The sequence below is a fragment of the Erigeron canadensis genome, chromosome 5 (assembly GCF_010389155.1).
Source record: "Erigeron canadensis isolate Cc75 chromosome 5, C_canadensis_v1, whole genome shotgun sequence".
NCBI lineage: Eukaryota > Viridiplantae > Streptophyta > Magnoliopsida > Asterales > Asteraceae > Erigeron > Erigeron canadensis.
This window is the reverse complement of record NC_057765.1, coordinates 44,513,602-44,532,197: the sequence shown is the minus strand read 5'-3', so window position 1 is coordinate 44,532,197 and position 18,596 is coordinate 44,513,602. Positions and strand designations below refer to the sequence as shown.

General features: G+C 30.9%; 2 protein-coding genes across 2 annotated transcripts; both read left to right on the top strand.

Moving 5' to 3' along the window:
• The first annotated feature begins 7,508 nt into the window (after nucleotides 1–7,508).
• On the top strand, nucleotides 7,509–12,162 carry LOC122600380 (axial regulator YABBY 1-like). Its single transcript, XM_043773089.1, has 7 exons — nucleotides 7,509–7,803; nucleotides 8,200–8,373; nucleotides 8,787–8,895; nucleotides 9,984–10,032; nucleotides 11,021–11,096; nucleotides 11,520–11,594; nucleotides 11,897–12,162. Exons 1-7 carry the CDS (start codon nucleotides 7,690–7,692, stop codon nucleotides 11,963–11,965), a joined length of 666 nt encoding a protein of 221 aa, XP_043629024.1. The 5' UTR covers nucleotides 7,509–7,689; the 3' UTR covers nucleotides 11,966–12,162.
• A 3,202-nt stretch (nucleotides 12,163–15,364) lies between these two features.
• On the top strand, nucleotides 15,365–18,596 carry LOC122601900 (protein RGF1 INDUCIBLE TRANSCRIPTION FACTOR 1). The gene is made up of 5 exons (XM_043774634.1): nucleotides 15,365–15,370; nucleotides 17,159–17,344; nucleotides 17,434–17,508; nucleotides 17,609–17,749; nucleotides 18,339–18,596. Exons 1-5 carry the CDS (start codon nucleotides 15,365–15,367, stop codon nucleotides 18,594–18,596), a joined length of 666 nt encoding a protein of 221 aa, XP_043630569.1.

Genomic DNA, 18,596 nt, shown 5'->3' with positions numbered 1-18,596 from the left:
TGGGGTGGAAGAAGTGACCATGACATAGTGGTGGCCATGTGTAGAAGATTACGATAATGTCCTATACATTATTGCAATACATATATATGCTAACTACAATACAAGGACATCCTTTCTCCAAACATAGTAGGGTTGTTATGATCCTTTCTCTTTGTGGTGGGCAAAAGAGAGAGACTTTTTAGATAGTGTCAACTCAAAATCAAGACACCACACGATTTAGGGTTCTGATTGAACACTTGATGAAATACATGGGTAGTGGGGCAAGCATAGACATATATTAAAGGAGACGACATTATATAGTTATACAAATTAAATAACATATTGGTAGTTAAACACATGTACCCACGTTCGAATTCCTGCAAAAGCACATTCATCCTAACCAAGGGTTTCATCATCAGGCAACGTTGCAGGACAACAAGCTAGGTCGCTAGCCTGAGAGACAAAATTCTTTTACCAGACTAATTAATGGGTTCAATTGCGATTACCCTTTTTTAATTGTATACTGTATATGTTATTTTGTATAAATATATACGAGTATATAATAAGCATTTGTAGTTAATCAAATTGATATGATCCTTACATCTACATATAACCCCATAAGATATGTATTACTTATCACATATATTTGAGGTGGATAGTTGACTCTTACACCCCTTCGTAATGAATCGATCACTACAATAAATATTTAGAAGCTATTATATATGGCATGCATAAAATCGACATTTCTATAGAGCAATTTGGTGGTCATTTTAATGATTTATGGTTTCAATTGAATGCATTGTACTTGCCGGCAAAGGGAGAAGATAAAGAAATTAATTAACGGAGTAATTGAACTAGCTAGTGAGACCACCGTACGTAAATGGTTTATTTATATTTGGTTCTATTTGTTATAAGAATGATACAAGTAATTAAAATCAACCATGTAAAGGATAAGAAGCTCAAAACCTGTAAAGGAGACCAAAAGGAACAAATTAATGGGATATTGATTATAATATTGATCTCTTTTGAGCGATAAAATTTATTTAATATATAGAAATTTATCTCATATACATAGGTTTCTATAATTATACTGTTACGTCAGCCTTCATTTCTATTTTTTGGCGAACATAACAACATAAACTAATAAAAGTTACCAACCAAATATGAGGATCCAAAGAACATGCAAATGACCGCACAGGGAATATTTTCTGGTTAATTGGAAGCTCTTACTTTTTACCCAGATTAAAGATGGGCCTATCCTTTTTTCTAACATAATTTTTATTTTATTTTTGAAAGATAGTAAACTTATATATAAACTGTTCATCTTAATGGAAAAATGAGTTACAAGACCCAGCTGATAACGAATACTGGTCTATGAGTAAAAATCTCTCATGCCTTTGCACTATCTCTAAGACAATTCACGGTTGATCTAAGTTTTATTGGTAACATCCATAATAAATTATTATTGTATAAAAAGTTTTAGAGGTTTTATTTTTCTTTATCCTATTTTAAGTGTCATAGTTTGAATTTTAAAGTTTTTTGTTTGAACTTTGAACGTAATTCTTTTTTACCGTGTTATATAATACTTGATATAATAAAATATATAAATTAATTAGATTTTTAATGTATTATTCAGTGATATAAGTTTTATCAAGTATTTATAAAATATATATAAAATATTTAAAATCAAAGTTAAAAGAATAAAACCCTAAAAGTCAAAGTATGATATTTAAAATGGACAGAAAGAATATTATTTTTGATATTTCACAAAACTAAAACTTTGAAAGGTCCAAAATATATAACACATGCATATTAAACTTCTATCCTTCATGCTTTATAATACTCACAATACTCTATTTCTAAGATATGGAGTATCAATTGAAATTGAAATACTTACTCTTCCCGTCCTAATTAAATTTCCTATTTCGACTTTTGAAGTCTTATTTCGTAACTTTGACCGTATTTTTGTTTTCTTTTGTGCTATACAATACTCTATATAAAATATATAGATATATTGATTTTTAGATGTATCTTTCATTGATATAATTTTCATTAGTTAGGTATTATACTATACAAACAAATATACTTACGGTCAAAACTAGAAAAATAAAATACCCAACAAGGCAAATTTAATTGGGACGGAGAAGGTATAATATTTTCATTCTCTAAAAAGACATGCCATACTCTCATGCATCCTGTCGCCATCGTCACTCGCACCTCAACTCATCTCATACATTGTCGCCGACGACTCTACCAAATCGTCACCAGATTGCGCGGATATATATATATATATATATATATATATATATATATATAACCACCCAGTTTTACTTAAATCAAGTTTTAATATGTTTGACTATTTTGAGTAAGACCATAGTTAAATAGGCTTGCATTGGGAGACTCATACTGAAAGAGACGGTGCGAATTGGCCAGCAGTACATCCACCCATCGATCTCAAACCCCACAACAAATGCAGTATATATGATTCGTCCAGATTTTAGTCTAGCCAATTACGATCTTAATGTGCAGAAAAAGATGGCAAAAAGCCTTTCCGACGCTCAGTTCTTGTACGAACATATATATATATAATGTAACATTTATATATATATATTTTTGAACGGCATGTACCATTTATATATGGCTCAAGTTTTGTAGATACCATAAATCGAGAAAACAAGCTCCCTCGTGATCAGTTCATGCAGCTAGTCGTGACATTAATGTAGAGTACAGTCTAAAGTTGCGGGATCTGCCAAAATGGGCCGGGTCAGAGCAACAGCGGATAGAAAAATATCAAATGTTACAATTTTGCCAACATGCTATATATTTTGAAAATTCCGTAAAGTTTTATTGATTGTATTCATTACTATGATATTTCATATTTATACTCGTACTTTATAGTGAGCACTCTATACCTCCATTTTTATTGTCATGAAGAAAGATCGAAAAACATATAGACATATGGTTGAACCATAAAAGTTCTTAACTTTCACACATTCTCTCATTATGATCCAACAGTTTTATCAACTTGACCACATATATAGTTACGATGCGATTCATTAAAATTAATTAGTGTATTCAATCTTTGAACCAACTTAAAACCAAATCTAAAACTGACTTGAGGAAAACCGGGTTAAATTAAAGTTGTAAAATCTTCACCTGTCGATCCACCAATCCACTAGCCTGATTCTTTTTAGAGCTAGTTCGAGATGGCCACTCGGAGTAACATGTCAACCAACCAATCTAAAAACATCTTAAAATAATACTCGTATAACTTTTTTAGCTCACTAACCAATTTGAACCAAGAACCTTACAATTCACGACCTACGTAGTTGACCTGAAAGCCACCCACCAATCCAAAACTCATATGACATGTTTGACCTGAAATCAACACATCAATCCTCCAACCCATTTGACCTGCTAACTAAAAACCAACTGCCAACCTGATTGTTACCAAGTAGCTAGTGAGTTGGTTTCGGGTTAACGTATTAATAGGTTCGGGTCAGATTGGTATGTTCAGGTTGAAATTTCAACCCGATTTTGTTATCATGTTAGGTTCAAGCTAGGTATTTTCAATCCACCAACCTGAACCCATTAACCCTCATAATTGAAATCAAATGTTACCCACTATTTAGCTATTATAGGATACTGGAAAACCATTATTAAGATAGTTTAGCGATTAGATACCATATTTTATTTTTATAAGAGGTTTAGATTATTTGAATTATTTTAAATCAACATTTTAAAATGATTTGAAAAACAACGGAAATGGTCATGTAAATATCCCGATCAGATAACGTATATCCGAGCAAAAGACAAGCCATTCGAGGTACCCAAAGAAGAAAAAGTCGTTAGGTTGTAGTCAAGCTGAGATAAATAGCTATACATTTAATATAAAATTCAAGGGTACATGGAATATTTACATGAAAGGTATATTTTTTTATATATATATATACACGTTAAAAGAAACTTAATTTCATTTAGCATATTCCTAAAAATATTTGTCGTTATAATGTGTCGAAGAATGAAAAAAATCAGAAATGATCTAGCGAGTTGAATTTGTATAAACATAAGTGCTTAACAATATAATTATTAAACAAGTATAATACTCGATGTACCATTTATTGAAAGAATTTTCGAAAAATTAAGTACATAAAAGCTATAAATGGAAATACGATTTGTTAAGAAGCATTGTCACTAGACTAAAATGTTTACAATATCTCTAAATGCTAAAACCTTAAATGCAATCATAAAGACGTTCAAAGTTTTATATGGTTATTGCTAAATATTTGCATATATATGTACATAATCGTAGGTTGCAGGCCGCTCGATAGCAAAATGACAAGCTGGTAATCCTTAGACAGTAGGGTGGTGGTGATATTTAAAAAAGTAGGACATAGCAATTTGCAGAAATAGGTGCCCGCTATTTATGGCTTTATCGATCATTTCATTTTATTTACCGTTTTGATCGAGATTATTTATAGACAAGAAGTTTGGTTAATTAAGGTAAGCCCGAAACATCACATTAGTTTCATCATTTCATTCATTTTTGGACATTATGATTGCAGATAAAATATATCGCAGAATTGAACATCATTCTTTTAATGCGCGCATTATCTAAATTAGTAACTTCTTTGTGACGACAGTGGAAGATCTTGGCATGTGCAATGTAGGCTAGCGCACAGGGCCCTCGATTTTTAAAAAATTGTTATATTTATTATTAAATTATTATTCTCAGTATTTATAGATATTTAAAATAAAGCAATGCAGAAAGAAAGTTTTCAAAAGTTAAGCTATTAAAGTCATACTTGTCATCGATAATGTCACAAAAGAGGTTGAATGGATTGACAATGATAGCAATTGAGAATGATTTATAGATAGTATTGATTATAAAAGTTTGATCAATGATTTTGCTTCAAAAACCGTTTTAAGAAAGACATTATTCAACCAAAAATGAAATCAGTAGTAAGTTCTAACTAACTTTATGATATGAACATTTCGTGTTTAAGAAATCTTATAAGCAGTTAGTAATTTTTTGTATATAGGCCCTATTTTTGAAATTGATCTCGCACATAGAGATTGAAATTCACTTGCCGCCCTGTGTGACGAACACATTACTGACTACTGTACGTACCATTTATTTTAGACGGAACAAGTTGTGTTATGTACTTAATTAGTAAAACATTGCCCGCGCTTAGATTTGTGTTTATAAAATTAGTAAAAAACCACCTTTATCTGCTTATCTTTATGGTACTTACTATTAAAATTGAAAAGAACAATACATAAGAAAACGTTAAGTTATTGTAGACCAATATTGTGTACTTCTATTTCTCCCAACAACGTGCATCTTACTTTAATAATTGCCACAATGTGTAACTTTGACCTCCTGAAAAGAATTGTACTGGCCTCTAGAAATTTTGCATGGAAGAATATACTCGTCACATGTTATTACTATAAATTATTTAGTCTAGTTAATTTAGAGTATTCCAAATTTAATTAGTTACCTCAGATCCTAATTAACTTTTATGAATGAAAAATTCTTCCAATTTTGCCACGTCACTGCAACTTTCTTAGCACGATGTGTAATTTATAAGAACCCAAGGGATTAATATATCGATGAACATCTTCAAAAACACGTTAGTTGGATGGAACATGACTTACTTTGAAAGATTAATCTACTCTTTTGGGTGGCAACATCTGATTTTAATTTCCATAGAGTTTGTTTCCTCACCTTTATTTAGAAATTAGTTTACTTAAACGTTTATTAACGTACCCTTATTAGTAAGGTTCACAAAAGGTGTCAAAAATCAAAAATAGATTGAAAAAAGAAAACATCTCGAAATTAAAGGCTTAATTACAAAAAGCTCATAAGTATTGAAAACAACAGCTGAATGTGGGAAAGCTAATCACTCCATGCAAACGTCCCTTTCTCGTTCCTCTCCCCCACCTCTGCCGCTCTCTGATCTGCCTTGCCCTACAAACATATATGCATTCATCGGGAATGCCAACCATACAATTTTCCTTCAATTCTCCTCTTTATTTCGATCCACACCACCAAGTTGGTTAAAAAAGAAAGCAACAAGATTTGGTTAAAAAATAACTTTTTCTCGATCTCTTCCATACATACTTCTGTAATTACTTGTTGCATATGGATTGTCAAGATTTAACATATATATATGCTAGCTATACCAAATGTTTGTAGCTAGCTTTAGACACTGTCAAACTAAAAAAATACAATTCAACATTGTACATGAGATTTATTGATAGCTACAAACATAAATAATATAAGGTATCCCTAATGTAAATGCAACATCATTTTGTAAACTTTTTGCAAGAGTATACTTTCTCAATGATAGATACGCTAATTAATTAATAAAATCACTAAGGTGTTTAAGTCTTGTTAATAAAAATTAGAGTGGTTGTTTGTCATTTGTCAAAGATGGAAATTAGACGTGACTCTTCGATGAGGGTACATTTAATTTAAAAAAAAGGTGCAGCCAATGGAGTAGCAAGAGACGATATCAACCAACACAAAAGCACAATACCGGTTTGAAGACTCACAATATGGTTCAATTTAACTATTAAGTTTAGTAGTATAAATAGTTAGTTTCGTGTCAAATTGTGTGTCAAGTGTCAATAATAACACGTAAACGGTTGTATGTTATAGTAAGAAATCAATATTCTTATCAATCTAGCTTGTATATTTTCGATCTTGTGGACAAATTAAGGAATCTCGATTCCTAAAAAGTTAATTAGACTGATTAGATTGGAATATTTCGAGCTTATTTTTATCATTTCATACATAGATCGAGCTAGGCATATATATATATATATATATATATATATGGAGCTACAGATATGCAACGAAAATAATATGAAGCTAGCGAGTTGAAAAATGCTTTTCGAAGCGATCATAGAAGAGAGCTAAAGAGGTTATATTTGTCACACCATTTTGGAATGACCAACTATTATTGAGGCCGAATAAAGTTGAAAATAATGTTGCGTGTTCAAATCCAATTTATGTAAATGTATTTTCAAAACTATGTTTTTTTTTTATTTTTATGTTAATCACTTTTTTATCCAAACACTTGTATATATTATCTGTGATATACAAAACGTAATAATCAGATAATGCTTTAAAAACATAATCCCTAACACCCTCAAATAAACTTAGTGGACTTGTACTCGTCATATCCTTAACATTAATTCTTTGTGTATGAATTAATTATGTCGTTCAACAAACAATTATATATATATGATAAAAACTTGGTCACTAATTTCTCTATTTTGTCATGTATTATTAGAATGGATCAATCAAAGTATTCAACATACCTAACCAAAGTACAAGCATGTGTTAGGGTTAGAGAACAGCATTCATTTATTCATAAACGAAATTCTATTTTTTTTATAAAATATATATATATCAAGAAAAACAAAAACAAAGAGAGAAGTGTGGGGTTTGATTTATACAAGTGCTAGCTAGTAGTATTAGCATTACGGAGTACTACTATATAGTGGGTCTCCTTTTTTTCCTTGCTCTTTTCTCTCTTGCATTATATTGTTACTTCCTTCTCACTTGTCTCTGAGAACACCCACACACACAAAGGCCAGATCCCAAACACAATCAATCAATCACATCAATCTCTGAAACAACAACAATCAAAAACAACAGAAGATAGAAAATTTTAACAGACTAATTATATAAGAAAAAACATGTCATCTTCAGGTTCTTTCTCACCGGACCACCACCACCATTACCACCTGTCTCCTCCTCCCAACGAGCAACTCCGCTATGTCCAGTGCAATTTCTGTCACACCATACTCGTGGTATGTGCCATTTGCATGACCAGATCTGCATGTTAATTAATTAATTTATAAGCATATACTCAAAAGATGCATTAATTAATTTGCAAGATTACATTATATATTTTCTCATCTCAAAGAAAACTTATATATAAGTTTTGGTCAAAATAAACAAATATTAAATTAAAACAAATAAACAATCTTTTTCTATTAGCTGAAAATCACTGTGCATAATGAAAATATCCGTGTATGAATGTATAAACTTGTGTTTTGATGAATCTTTGTGCATCAATAATTGTCTCGTCATCTAATCGCCAGGATCTTATCCTAGCTAGGCAGCTCTCTCTACATGTACGTACGTACGTGTTTTGTTAAATATGTGTCATCGTACGTATGTAATGTTTTTTCCATGTGTTGTAGGTGTGTGTTCCTAGCAGCAGTTTGTACGCAACAGTTACGGTTCGATGTGGCCACTGCGCGGAGGTGTTGCCTGTCAACATGCGTGCAAGTCTTCCTGCTGCTGCTCCAAATCAGTTCCAGCAGCAGCAGCAGCTGGCGGGCCATAATTTCTTTTCTCATCAAAACATTATCTTGGTACAATTGATTAATCACAGAGACTAATTAATTTGCTACCAAATTAGAAAAAAAGTACAAATTATCCGCCGAACTTTATTTTGATATATATGCATGCGAATTTTAAAAGATCCAGAAGAACAAATTTGTGCATATCTCCAAAGCATATCAAATTTGTGCAATATGTTATCAGATAGCTAGACACAGCATGTAGCAGATGACCTAATTACTATCTCTACATATACGTGTCATCTTTAATTTCCTAGACATTTTTAAGCTAGGTTTCTTGCATATATAGTTAGGGTTAATATTTAATTAGTGAAAGCTTTGAATTGTCATCAAGTTTACATATGTTATTAGCTCCGCAAAAATGTATATATACATTTCACAAGGTGATTTGAACAAGTTTATATAATAATCGATGGATGATGCAGGAGGAAATGAGAAACAACCCCTCCAGCCTGTTGATGAATCAGCATATTCCAGAGCCGTTCGGGCCTGTTCGAGTCGATGAGCTTCTCAAACCTCCTGTGGTCAATAGACGTACGTAATTAAGCAGCTTGAGTTTTCTTTTTTATATTACTATATATTGATCAAGATCTCGACTCTTTCGTTTTATAATTACATCTTAATTAATTAATCGCTAAGTGAAATCTAGCTAGCTAGCTAGCTAGCTTAATTTATGGATTGAAGATTATACTAATTAATAGTAAAGTAATTCTTTGTTTGATTTTTATTTTTGGGATATATAAAGGGCAGAAATCGGTTAGTTTTTCAGTGAATGAATGAACGAAAGTGATAAAAATAGTTCAGTGTTTGTACTGTCAGAAGCTTTACATATAAATGGTGCCTTAAAGCATTTATTGGATGTGCTGTAGGAACTCTATCTCTTTCTTTAGCTTTTACAGTATTTCAATTCACTACTCTCTTTATTAGAGTATTGTATATTATAAACAAATGTCATTCAATCTTGTACAACCAAAAAGGCAATTTTCTTTCTGCAAAATATAGACTGGCTTTCATTACTCTTCAACCATTAAAACAACCAACTAGGAAACCCTAATATATTTATCTACATTTTACATTTCTCTTAATGGATGTTTTTTTCTTTTTTGTTGAATTTCCTAGACATTTAAAGAAATTGACCTAAGTTTGGTTATATGTGAATGTTGTGCTTTTTTTCTTTCTTTCTTAAGATTTTTTTAGAATTAAAACCACACTAAATTAAAACTTGCTACAATCAAATGAGCTCACAACCCTTGCATAGCAGATATGCATGGTTTATCAACATGTTTTTTATACCAAATGTTGTAAAACATATTTTATCCACTATCTATTAATTTCTCCTTTCTGTGTGTAGTAGCTTGCTAGTGAGATATTGCATGTGTGTGAAATCAAAAAAGGGTATATCTATATCTATATCTATATATATATATCTCCCCCGGAAATTAAGATGGGTGAGAATTCCTTGATAGGTAGAGATATAATGATGAAGTTATGATAAGAGAGAGACAGAGGTCACGCCAAATAAAATTAAAAAAAAAAACAGTCAGAATAAATAAAGATTTTGAATGTCAAATCTACTTACTTTTGTCTTTATGTTTGTCTTCTACATCTATATATGTTTGCAGCTCCAGAAAAGCGCCAGAGAGTTCCTTCTGCTTACAACAGGTTCATCAAGTATGTATAATTTTCATTTGGTGTTATTTCTTCAATATCTCTCTTTAGTATTTTACTTAATATGTATTTAATTAATCTGATTAACAAAACTCACTTTATACCGTTAAAAATTAATTAATAATTACCTGACCCTTTGACATCTCTTCATCTCCCCATCATTCTCGATCTGAAACCACAGAGACCATTGTAGCTAGCTAGATTAGTCATATACATTGTTGCACAGAAAATGGTTTTTGCTTGATCACTACAACAAATTAATGAATTCTACACACTTTATTCTACGCAATTTTGAAAAGTGCGTAAAATATTATTGAATCGTTCATACTTATAAATGTATACAAAATGTATACATTAATAAGTGCGTACAAATTTAAAAGTGTGAAAAAAATGTTCATACTAATAAGTGTGTACAAATTTTAATATTATGCACTTATAAGTGTGAAGATCAATTTTTCACGGGCGATTTCTTCGCACTTGTGTAAAAATCTACCGCGAATAAATGATTTTTATAGTGCGTAGAAATCACCCGCGAAAAAATGATCTTTATATTTTAAAGTGCGTACAAATCTAATATTTTACACACTTATTAGTGTGTACAAATTTTCTTCGCACTTTTAAATGTGAAACTTGTAATTTTTTCCACACTTTTTAATGTAGACTATTTGTACACATTTTTAAGTATATGAACAACTTAGCAAATTTTTTCGCATTTTTAAAAAGTGGTACGTACAAACGATAAATTTTTTGTAGTGGATAATTAACAGCAAATGTATGCATATACAGCATGTTACCGTATATATAAAGTAAACTCCGTTGTGCATAATGTCTAGAGCACAATACCATGGAGTTCGCATGTGTATCCTTTAAGTGGGGTACCTAGGAAAGCTAGTAATTAGCTAGACGTACGTGATGCAGCCGAGTCAACAGAAAGCGAGTCATTAATGTAGCTGGCTTAGTTCGAAAATGAAAATGGAATTGAATATTGCAGGGAGGAGATCCAACGTATCAAAGCAGGAAACCCAGACATAAGTCATAGGGAAGCCTTCAGTGCAGCTGCAAAGAATGTAAGATATGCATGATCGATCGACACAAGCTTCCTATTTTAAATATTAAAGTGATGAAATTAATGAACTCCTTCAATCCGGCTCTTATAGAATTGAATTTAGTTAGATTATACTTTTAAACTTTGTACTTAAAATTGGATTTTTACAAAAATTGGTTATCAAACAGTCACATTTTTTTTTTAAGGATTTAAAAGATGTACAATAGTTATAGTACACTTTCAATTAAGCACTTTCCACGTTTGATAATATACAGTTCTACTCGAATTAGCAATTCGCTGGTTTACCTTACGATTGAAAAATGACTCGTTATCTTTTGGTAGAGTTTTCTAATTAGTACGTTCATTTTAATAGTTAGCTAGATAGGATAATTACTTATTTTAATTTTGTGAACTAATTTTATTTAATTTCGGTGTATTATTTCAGTGGGCACATTTTCCTCACATCCACTTTGGTCTTATGCCTGATCAGCCCCTTAAGAAAACCAATGTTTGCCAACAGGTAATAATTAAATCATGCATATATATTGTTAGTTTTTAATAAAATAACAATGTTCAAAACATTACAAAAAGCTTCGTTTGGTAAACAATCTTGTTTCTAGCTAGTGGATCATGTGATAATGTTCATATGTTTATTTTCTTTGTGTAGGTAACAAAAAAAAATAAAAATGGAAACACATTTCTCCCAAGATTATCAAACTTTTAGTTGTCACTAATTAACAACTATTTGTGTTCAATGGATACTATCTCTAGCTAATGGTATTTCTGGTTTGCCATCGACAATTTTGATTTGTGACTGTGTAGGAAGGAGGTGATCTTCGCATCAAAGAGACTTTATTGACCGCAGGCAACGTGGGTGTTTCACCGTACTAAGAAAAGCCGGTCGGGTTTTTATAAATAGCTAACTAGGGTGTTATTATGTTCATTCTCTGCGTTTGTATGCACTCTTTCCAGCTTGCTGTATTGAGTTAATGTTTGAAACTGACGGTATTATTATTAATTAGGGATGTTCTTGTTTACTGTTGTGTATGAATCGAAGTCTTTAAACAATTACTAAAGTTGGTTTTTGAGTGCAGTGTGAATTTATCCTTGGAATTTAAATACCTTTGATCGATGTTATGTTTCATCTCATAGCAGATCGAGTCATATAAGGGTGTTGAAAATAACCAAACCCAAATAATTCGATCCAACCCGAATGGGTTTGGGTGAAATGGGTTGGGTTATTCGGGTTAACCCAAATGACGACCCGTAAACCGAATAACCCAAAGCTTAATCGGTTTGAGTTACGGTAAAAATTCAATAATTTGGCCGGGTCAACCCAAATAACCCGAATAAGATGTTTGTTTCTTTTATATAAAATTATATATTCGATCCTAATCCAATATGGAAAAGGCTATATCCAATAAAAAATTATCATTATTTAGTTATTAGATAAACATATGTAATCCATATGGAAAAGGATATATCCGTGTATTTCTTCTAATTTTCTCAAATTAACATTTACTTGTGGTATAGTCTATTACTGATGAATACGTAACGTTGACCAATCAAACAATTATATTTAATCAAATTTAAATATATTTATGCCATATTTAATCAGTTAAATGTCTTAGTAAAAGTTATAAAAAAAACTATAAAAAAAGTTAATCTTTATGTTATGATATATATGGTGACAATTTACAACTTTGATATATTATGATTTTGTTATGCTGATATATTGCTATTCATGTCACAGTAAACAACTCCGATGAAAAAATATTATTTCAATATCTATATTATCTTATAATAATTATCACTTTCTCTCTCATAAAAATGTTAAATGTAAAATTACCATTTTACCCTTAATAAATTAATTTACACAATCAATCTCTTATCTTCTAGATTATCTCCATTACCCATTTACATAAATTACATTTATAGTTACACCCACCACCACCAACACCACAACGGCCGCCGTTACTACTGCCAGTCGTTGTCACCATCAAACCGCCGCAACACACGGGTACAATGCTAGTATATACTAATATATAACACATCAAATTTGTTTAAAGTATATATTCTTGAATATTAACGATAAAACAACTATCTTTTCATTCAAGAATTCAAAAAACTTAAAATTATATGTTTTCAACCGTTTTGGATATAAAAGTTTGTTAATTTAAATAAATATCAATATTATTTAAGTTTTTGAAATTGAATTTACATTGTTGCAATGTTGCATAACTAACAAATCTTTTTAAGTTGCACGTAAATTCATCAATCACGTTTATATGGGTCACCCAAAACCAGACCAAAAAAAACCCGAACCCGAACAATCCAAACCCATATAACCCAAAGCTTATTTGGTTTGGGTTACGGGTTGATTTATAATGTTTCAAAACCCGAATAACCCGACCCAAATAACCCAAAACCCAAATAACCCGACCCATCAACACCCCTAGAGTCATATATAGTATAGTTTTTGGTACATATATATCGGTTTGCTTAATTTGTTAATCATACTCCACATTTAAATTTAAATATTGAACTGATCAATGTTGTATTAGCTTAAATTAATCAAAATTATTGTATCGGCTTATGATATGCGCAAAGTCAATTTTGTTTTCGCTATAGAAGTCTATATAGTACCACTGGTACTATAGAGTATAGATACAAGGAAATTGCTAGTAACATTTTTTTCTTTTAGGATTGGCATGAATTAATGGCCTCAATTGCATACAACACAACACGTAGAAGCCCAAAATGCATGTATGGGCTACTTATTTCAGTAGCCTTTTAAATAATACGGACTTACCGAGTAAAGGTTAATTAATACTATGACAAAAAATAACTCAAATAACCATTAGGGAAAATGATCCGTACTACAAACTTATCTAAGCTTAGAGGTACTGTCACATTAAGAAAAGTTACATATTAAACCTTTGAATTTGATAAACATACATAACTCTCCTGAATTTTACATAAACCCCCTTGAATTTTACATAATCTCTCTTGTTTTACCTAAGTAAGTACTGCATGTTTTACCAAACTTTTCCCCATAACATTAAGATCATAAAATCTTGAAACAAGTTGTGTGTCAAAACAGATCCAACACTATCTAATATTCGGTTGTCAATTTCTTATAAATATGTTACTCGTATAATTATGAATTTATGATATTAGTGTCGGGTTATAATCATTTGAAAACTAGAAAACTAGTCAAAATACATTGTGATCTGAATTTAACAATGTGTTTTTAATGTGTTTTAAGAAATGACATTGTGTTAAGTTCATATCACAATGTATTTAAACAACTTTCTAATTTTCACGTGCTATCAAAAACACACTGTGATTTAGAACTTAAAACAATGTGTTCTTAGGTTACACAATTTATAAAACACAATTAAAACACATTGTGTCAAATTGCCAATTTTCAAATTTTTCATAAAAGTTTTAGTTTAAAATGAACATTCTACTAGTGTCTTGCTATCTAATATGCTTAGAATGTTATAATTATGATACTAACGTCTTGCTAGAGTGGTTTTTAAAAGTCCCAACGTTTGCAGGATTATTGTAATCTACTAACTAATGTAAACTACTTAAAACAAGAGCAAGAAGGAAAGAAAGTTTAGTTATATGTATTATAAACTAAACAGTGAATACATGGTCGGTTGGTTTTACAATAAGAACAAAGAAAAGATTGTTAAGTTTTTCGACGCACCAAAAACTTAACAATGATATACAAAGAAAAACTCTAAGTATAAAAGATGCAAAGACCAACAGAATGGAGGCTAGGTCAAGTGATTCTTTATATAGGCAGAGTTGAGAATCACATGACAACCCGATAGATGTTGACACGTGAAGGTTGTCAACCATCTATTGGAGGATGGTTCAGATCTGCAGAGTTCTTCTTTCTTCATCTTGTTTGTTTCCTAAAACTGCATGAAAGAGATAACTCTTTGGTACTAGACTGGTACAAGGTCACATGACTTCATCTTGATTTTGCATCACGTGTCTTTGGGACCATCCTCCTTATCTTCATTTTCCCGTCCATATTTGACTTACAAAATATGACGATGAGTCATTTAACTTATCCTTTAACTCGAAAATAATATAGGTCGCTGAGAGCTCACTGGTGAAGTATCTCGCTGAGTCTCTCAGCAAATCCATGACTCAACAGTTTTAATTAATAAAACTTGTTATTAAAAATAAATGTTACGAGTATCAATTTGCCATAAAATAACGGTGTTTATCATGGTTTGGCTACCAAATGGCGGGTATTAACATTTGAAGATGGATGTAAATAAAGGTCTAAAAATATTTTATACCATATATATCTTTTATTGTTTTCATATTATGTTAAGCTTAACCAGGCCGGAGATATTGCCAAACAATCTATATAGGAGCAGGCTCATATTTATGTATCAGGATACGTAGAAATGAGCCCAAATTAATAAGACTGGTAGAAGCAGAACAGATTCTGCAAAGGTAGAGCTCTAGGAGTCTAGGGGCATTCAATCTGGCTTTCGAGTGGCTATATATACTTTTACAGTTTTACGTATATTGGCATGACAAGCTATAAATAAATAAATATATATTGATTCATATCACTCCAATTTAGCACCATGTAGTACCAAAATAAAGCAAGTTGACTCACATCAGCAGACGAGCCGATGGCTTTACTGTTAAATTTAATTGCTTGTCGACCAAAATTATTTCACGACCACGCATAAATATATACGCTAGTATAAGTTTTACAAAATACTCATTATAAATTTAAGTTTAGCATCTTTAATCGTTATATACAAATTATACTATATCAGCTCAAGTGCTTTGTTTTGTTATGAGATTAAATTTTACGTGTCTTTCTTTTTGGAAAATGCTAAACAAAACTCTTAGGGCTTCATTTAACGTGTATAAAAGAGTTGTATGTTTCTACATCAAAAGCTCACCCTGAATTTTATGGTAAATGTACAATTATTTAATGCACCTTAACGAAACCCCTTAGGCTCGTTTAGGCTTCGTTTAGCACTTCTAAATTTCAACATATATAATATAGTAGTTGAATAACTAATTATTTAGTCAACTAATAATTAGATTGCTATATCGTTTATTGGAATTAAAACTTACATACTTTGATATATTTTTCGTAAAGTACGTACTTTTATATATCGTACACACATCAAATGCCTATCAAAGTAAAATTACCATAAGCCGATACTTGTCATGTCTTTAAAAAGCAATCAACTAAACCATTACATGCATATAGCTAGTTGAGTTATCTAGTTTTCAACCTTTAAATGGGATTCAAATCATGTTATGTGTAAATTCGGCTTCCATTAATCCTACTTATTACAAATAGCTAAGCTAAGATTTTTCTTTATTGGATCTTCTAATTAGTTAGAGTGCAACAAAACCCGGTTAAAAATATTGTTTGTCATCATCTTTGGATAGTTGGGAGCGATTAATGCTATTCAAAAATCGTAATTCCAAGAAAAAATAAATCGATACAATAGATATATTCCGTATCGTTTTGCTTTTACTTGATTTCCATTTGACTAAGATTTATAGCGCGACCGTAAATACAGTCGTATATTTTACTAAAATCTGGTATTAAATAAGTTTTTTAACTTATTACCAAATATATATAGTAATAAAATATACTAAAGTAAATTACGGAGTAACTTTTTATCCAAAAAGAACTATTTAAAACAATGCGAAAACCCAAAATACAACAATATTAATCAAACGTCATTTATATTTTCGAAAAAATTAAACAATTTCTATAAATCCACCGTACAAATTAGTGTCACCACTCCCCTGCAAAATTGCATCCCACTATACATACAAATGTCCCTTCAATAGTACAATTCTTTGCCGCCACCGGTAAATCTTTTCGGCAACAATGGTGGGATAGCTCCATACTTCATCTGCTCATCTCAATACAAAATCCACAAAAATTTCAAACCAGAATTCTTCAAGAAAAATGGTGGGTTTTTCTCCAAATTCAAAATCGATCAATCTTGGATTTTCAAGTTTGAATCTTGATCAAGAACTACTAACCTTTTTTGATCCTTTTTTTTGCAGGTGACGTCATCTCCTTCAACAAATTTACCAACATGGCTTGAATCTTTACTGACTGAAAAATTCTTTGAAGCTTGCATTGTTCATGAAGATGCAAAAAAGAATGAGAAAAATATTTTTTGTATTGATTGTTGTGGCACTATTTGCCCTCATTGTATCTATCTTCATAATTCTCATCGTTTGTTACAGGTTCAATTTAATTCACATTTTAATTTATTGATTTGTAAATTTAACAATTTTATATGTATAAAAAATAGTTGTTTGATCTTTTGTGGCAGATAAGGAAGTATGTGTATCATAATGTTATAAGAGTTGAAGATGCTGAAAAGCTAATGGATTGTGCTTATGTTCAAGTGAGTTTTAAATTCATGGAATTTTTTATGTATATGATGATAATTATATATGGAAGTTTCTTAATGATATTTTTTAATTAATGTTTTTGAAATATTGTAGGCTTATGTAGCAAATAAAGCAAAATGTGTATTCTTGAATCCAAGGCCACAAACAAAACCATGTAGAAACTCAAGTAGCATTTGCATAAGTTGTGATAGAAGCTTGCAATATCCATATGTTTTCTGCTCTATTTCTTGCAAGGTATATTACTTGTCTCCAATTCTATTTGTGTGCATATATCTATTTTTGTCAAGTATAATATTTTTCTTCAAGATTTTAATTTATTGTTACAAGTTCCTTTTAATGGTATTCCTTTGCATAATATAATCCTCAAATATATATTTGCATTGATTTTTTAAGATTTGATGGGGTGTTGCTTGGTAAATTGTGTTTTCTTGATTGGGTTTCCTCGGAGGTGGCACATTTTCCAGAGGTCAAACTTTTTAGAGCAATGTGCATTTTTCACTCAAAATTTTCTTTATATTATTATACAAATTTATTTTCCTTTTTTTTGGAAAACCCATTTATATAACTTGTTTATAAAGTTGATAAATTTTAAAGAAATCGTAATGTAAAAATTGCACATTACTATAAAATTTTCCTTGTGAACTTTTACAAATAATAAATCTTTTTTTCCACAAAATATTTATACTTTACCAATCCTAATATAGATAGTCTCATTTTTTTTCAATTCAAAGTTGTAATTTTCCACACAAATTCATTATTTTAACAAAAACCATTTCATATATAATCATTTTCTCAAGTGGGTATGCATTATTTTCTTCAACAGATTAACCAAATTCTAAGAGATAAAGAAATGATGTCAAAATATCTTCACGAATGCAAGGTTCTCACATTGCCTGAACCGGGTTCAGAAGACGGTTTTATGACCCCTGAATCCGTTCATGAACCAGTCCTTTTATTCGGTTCAACAGAAATTGTTAGAAAGAAAAGGTCTTCAAAGTATGAAGTACCCACGGCGGAGCTTATGACGGAAACCACCGTGAACCGCCGCAAGAGTATGCCTTGCCGGTCGCCAATTAATTAA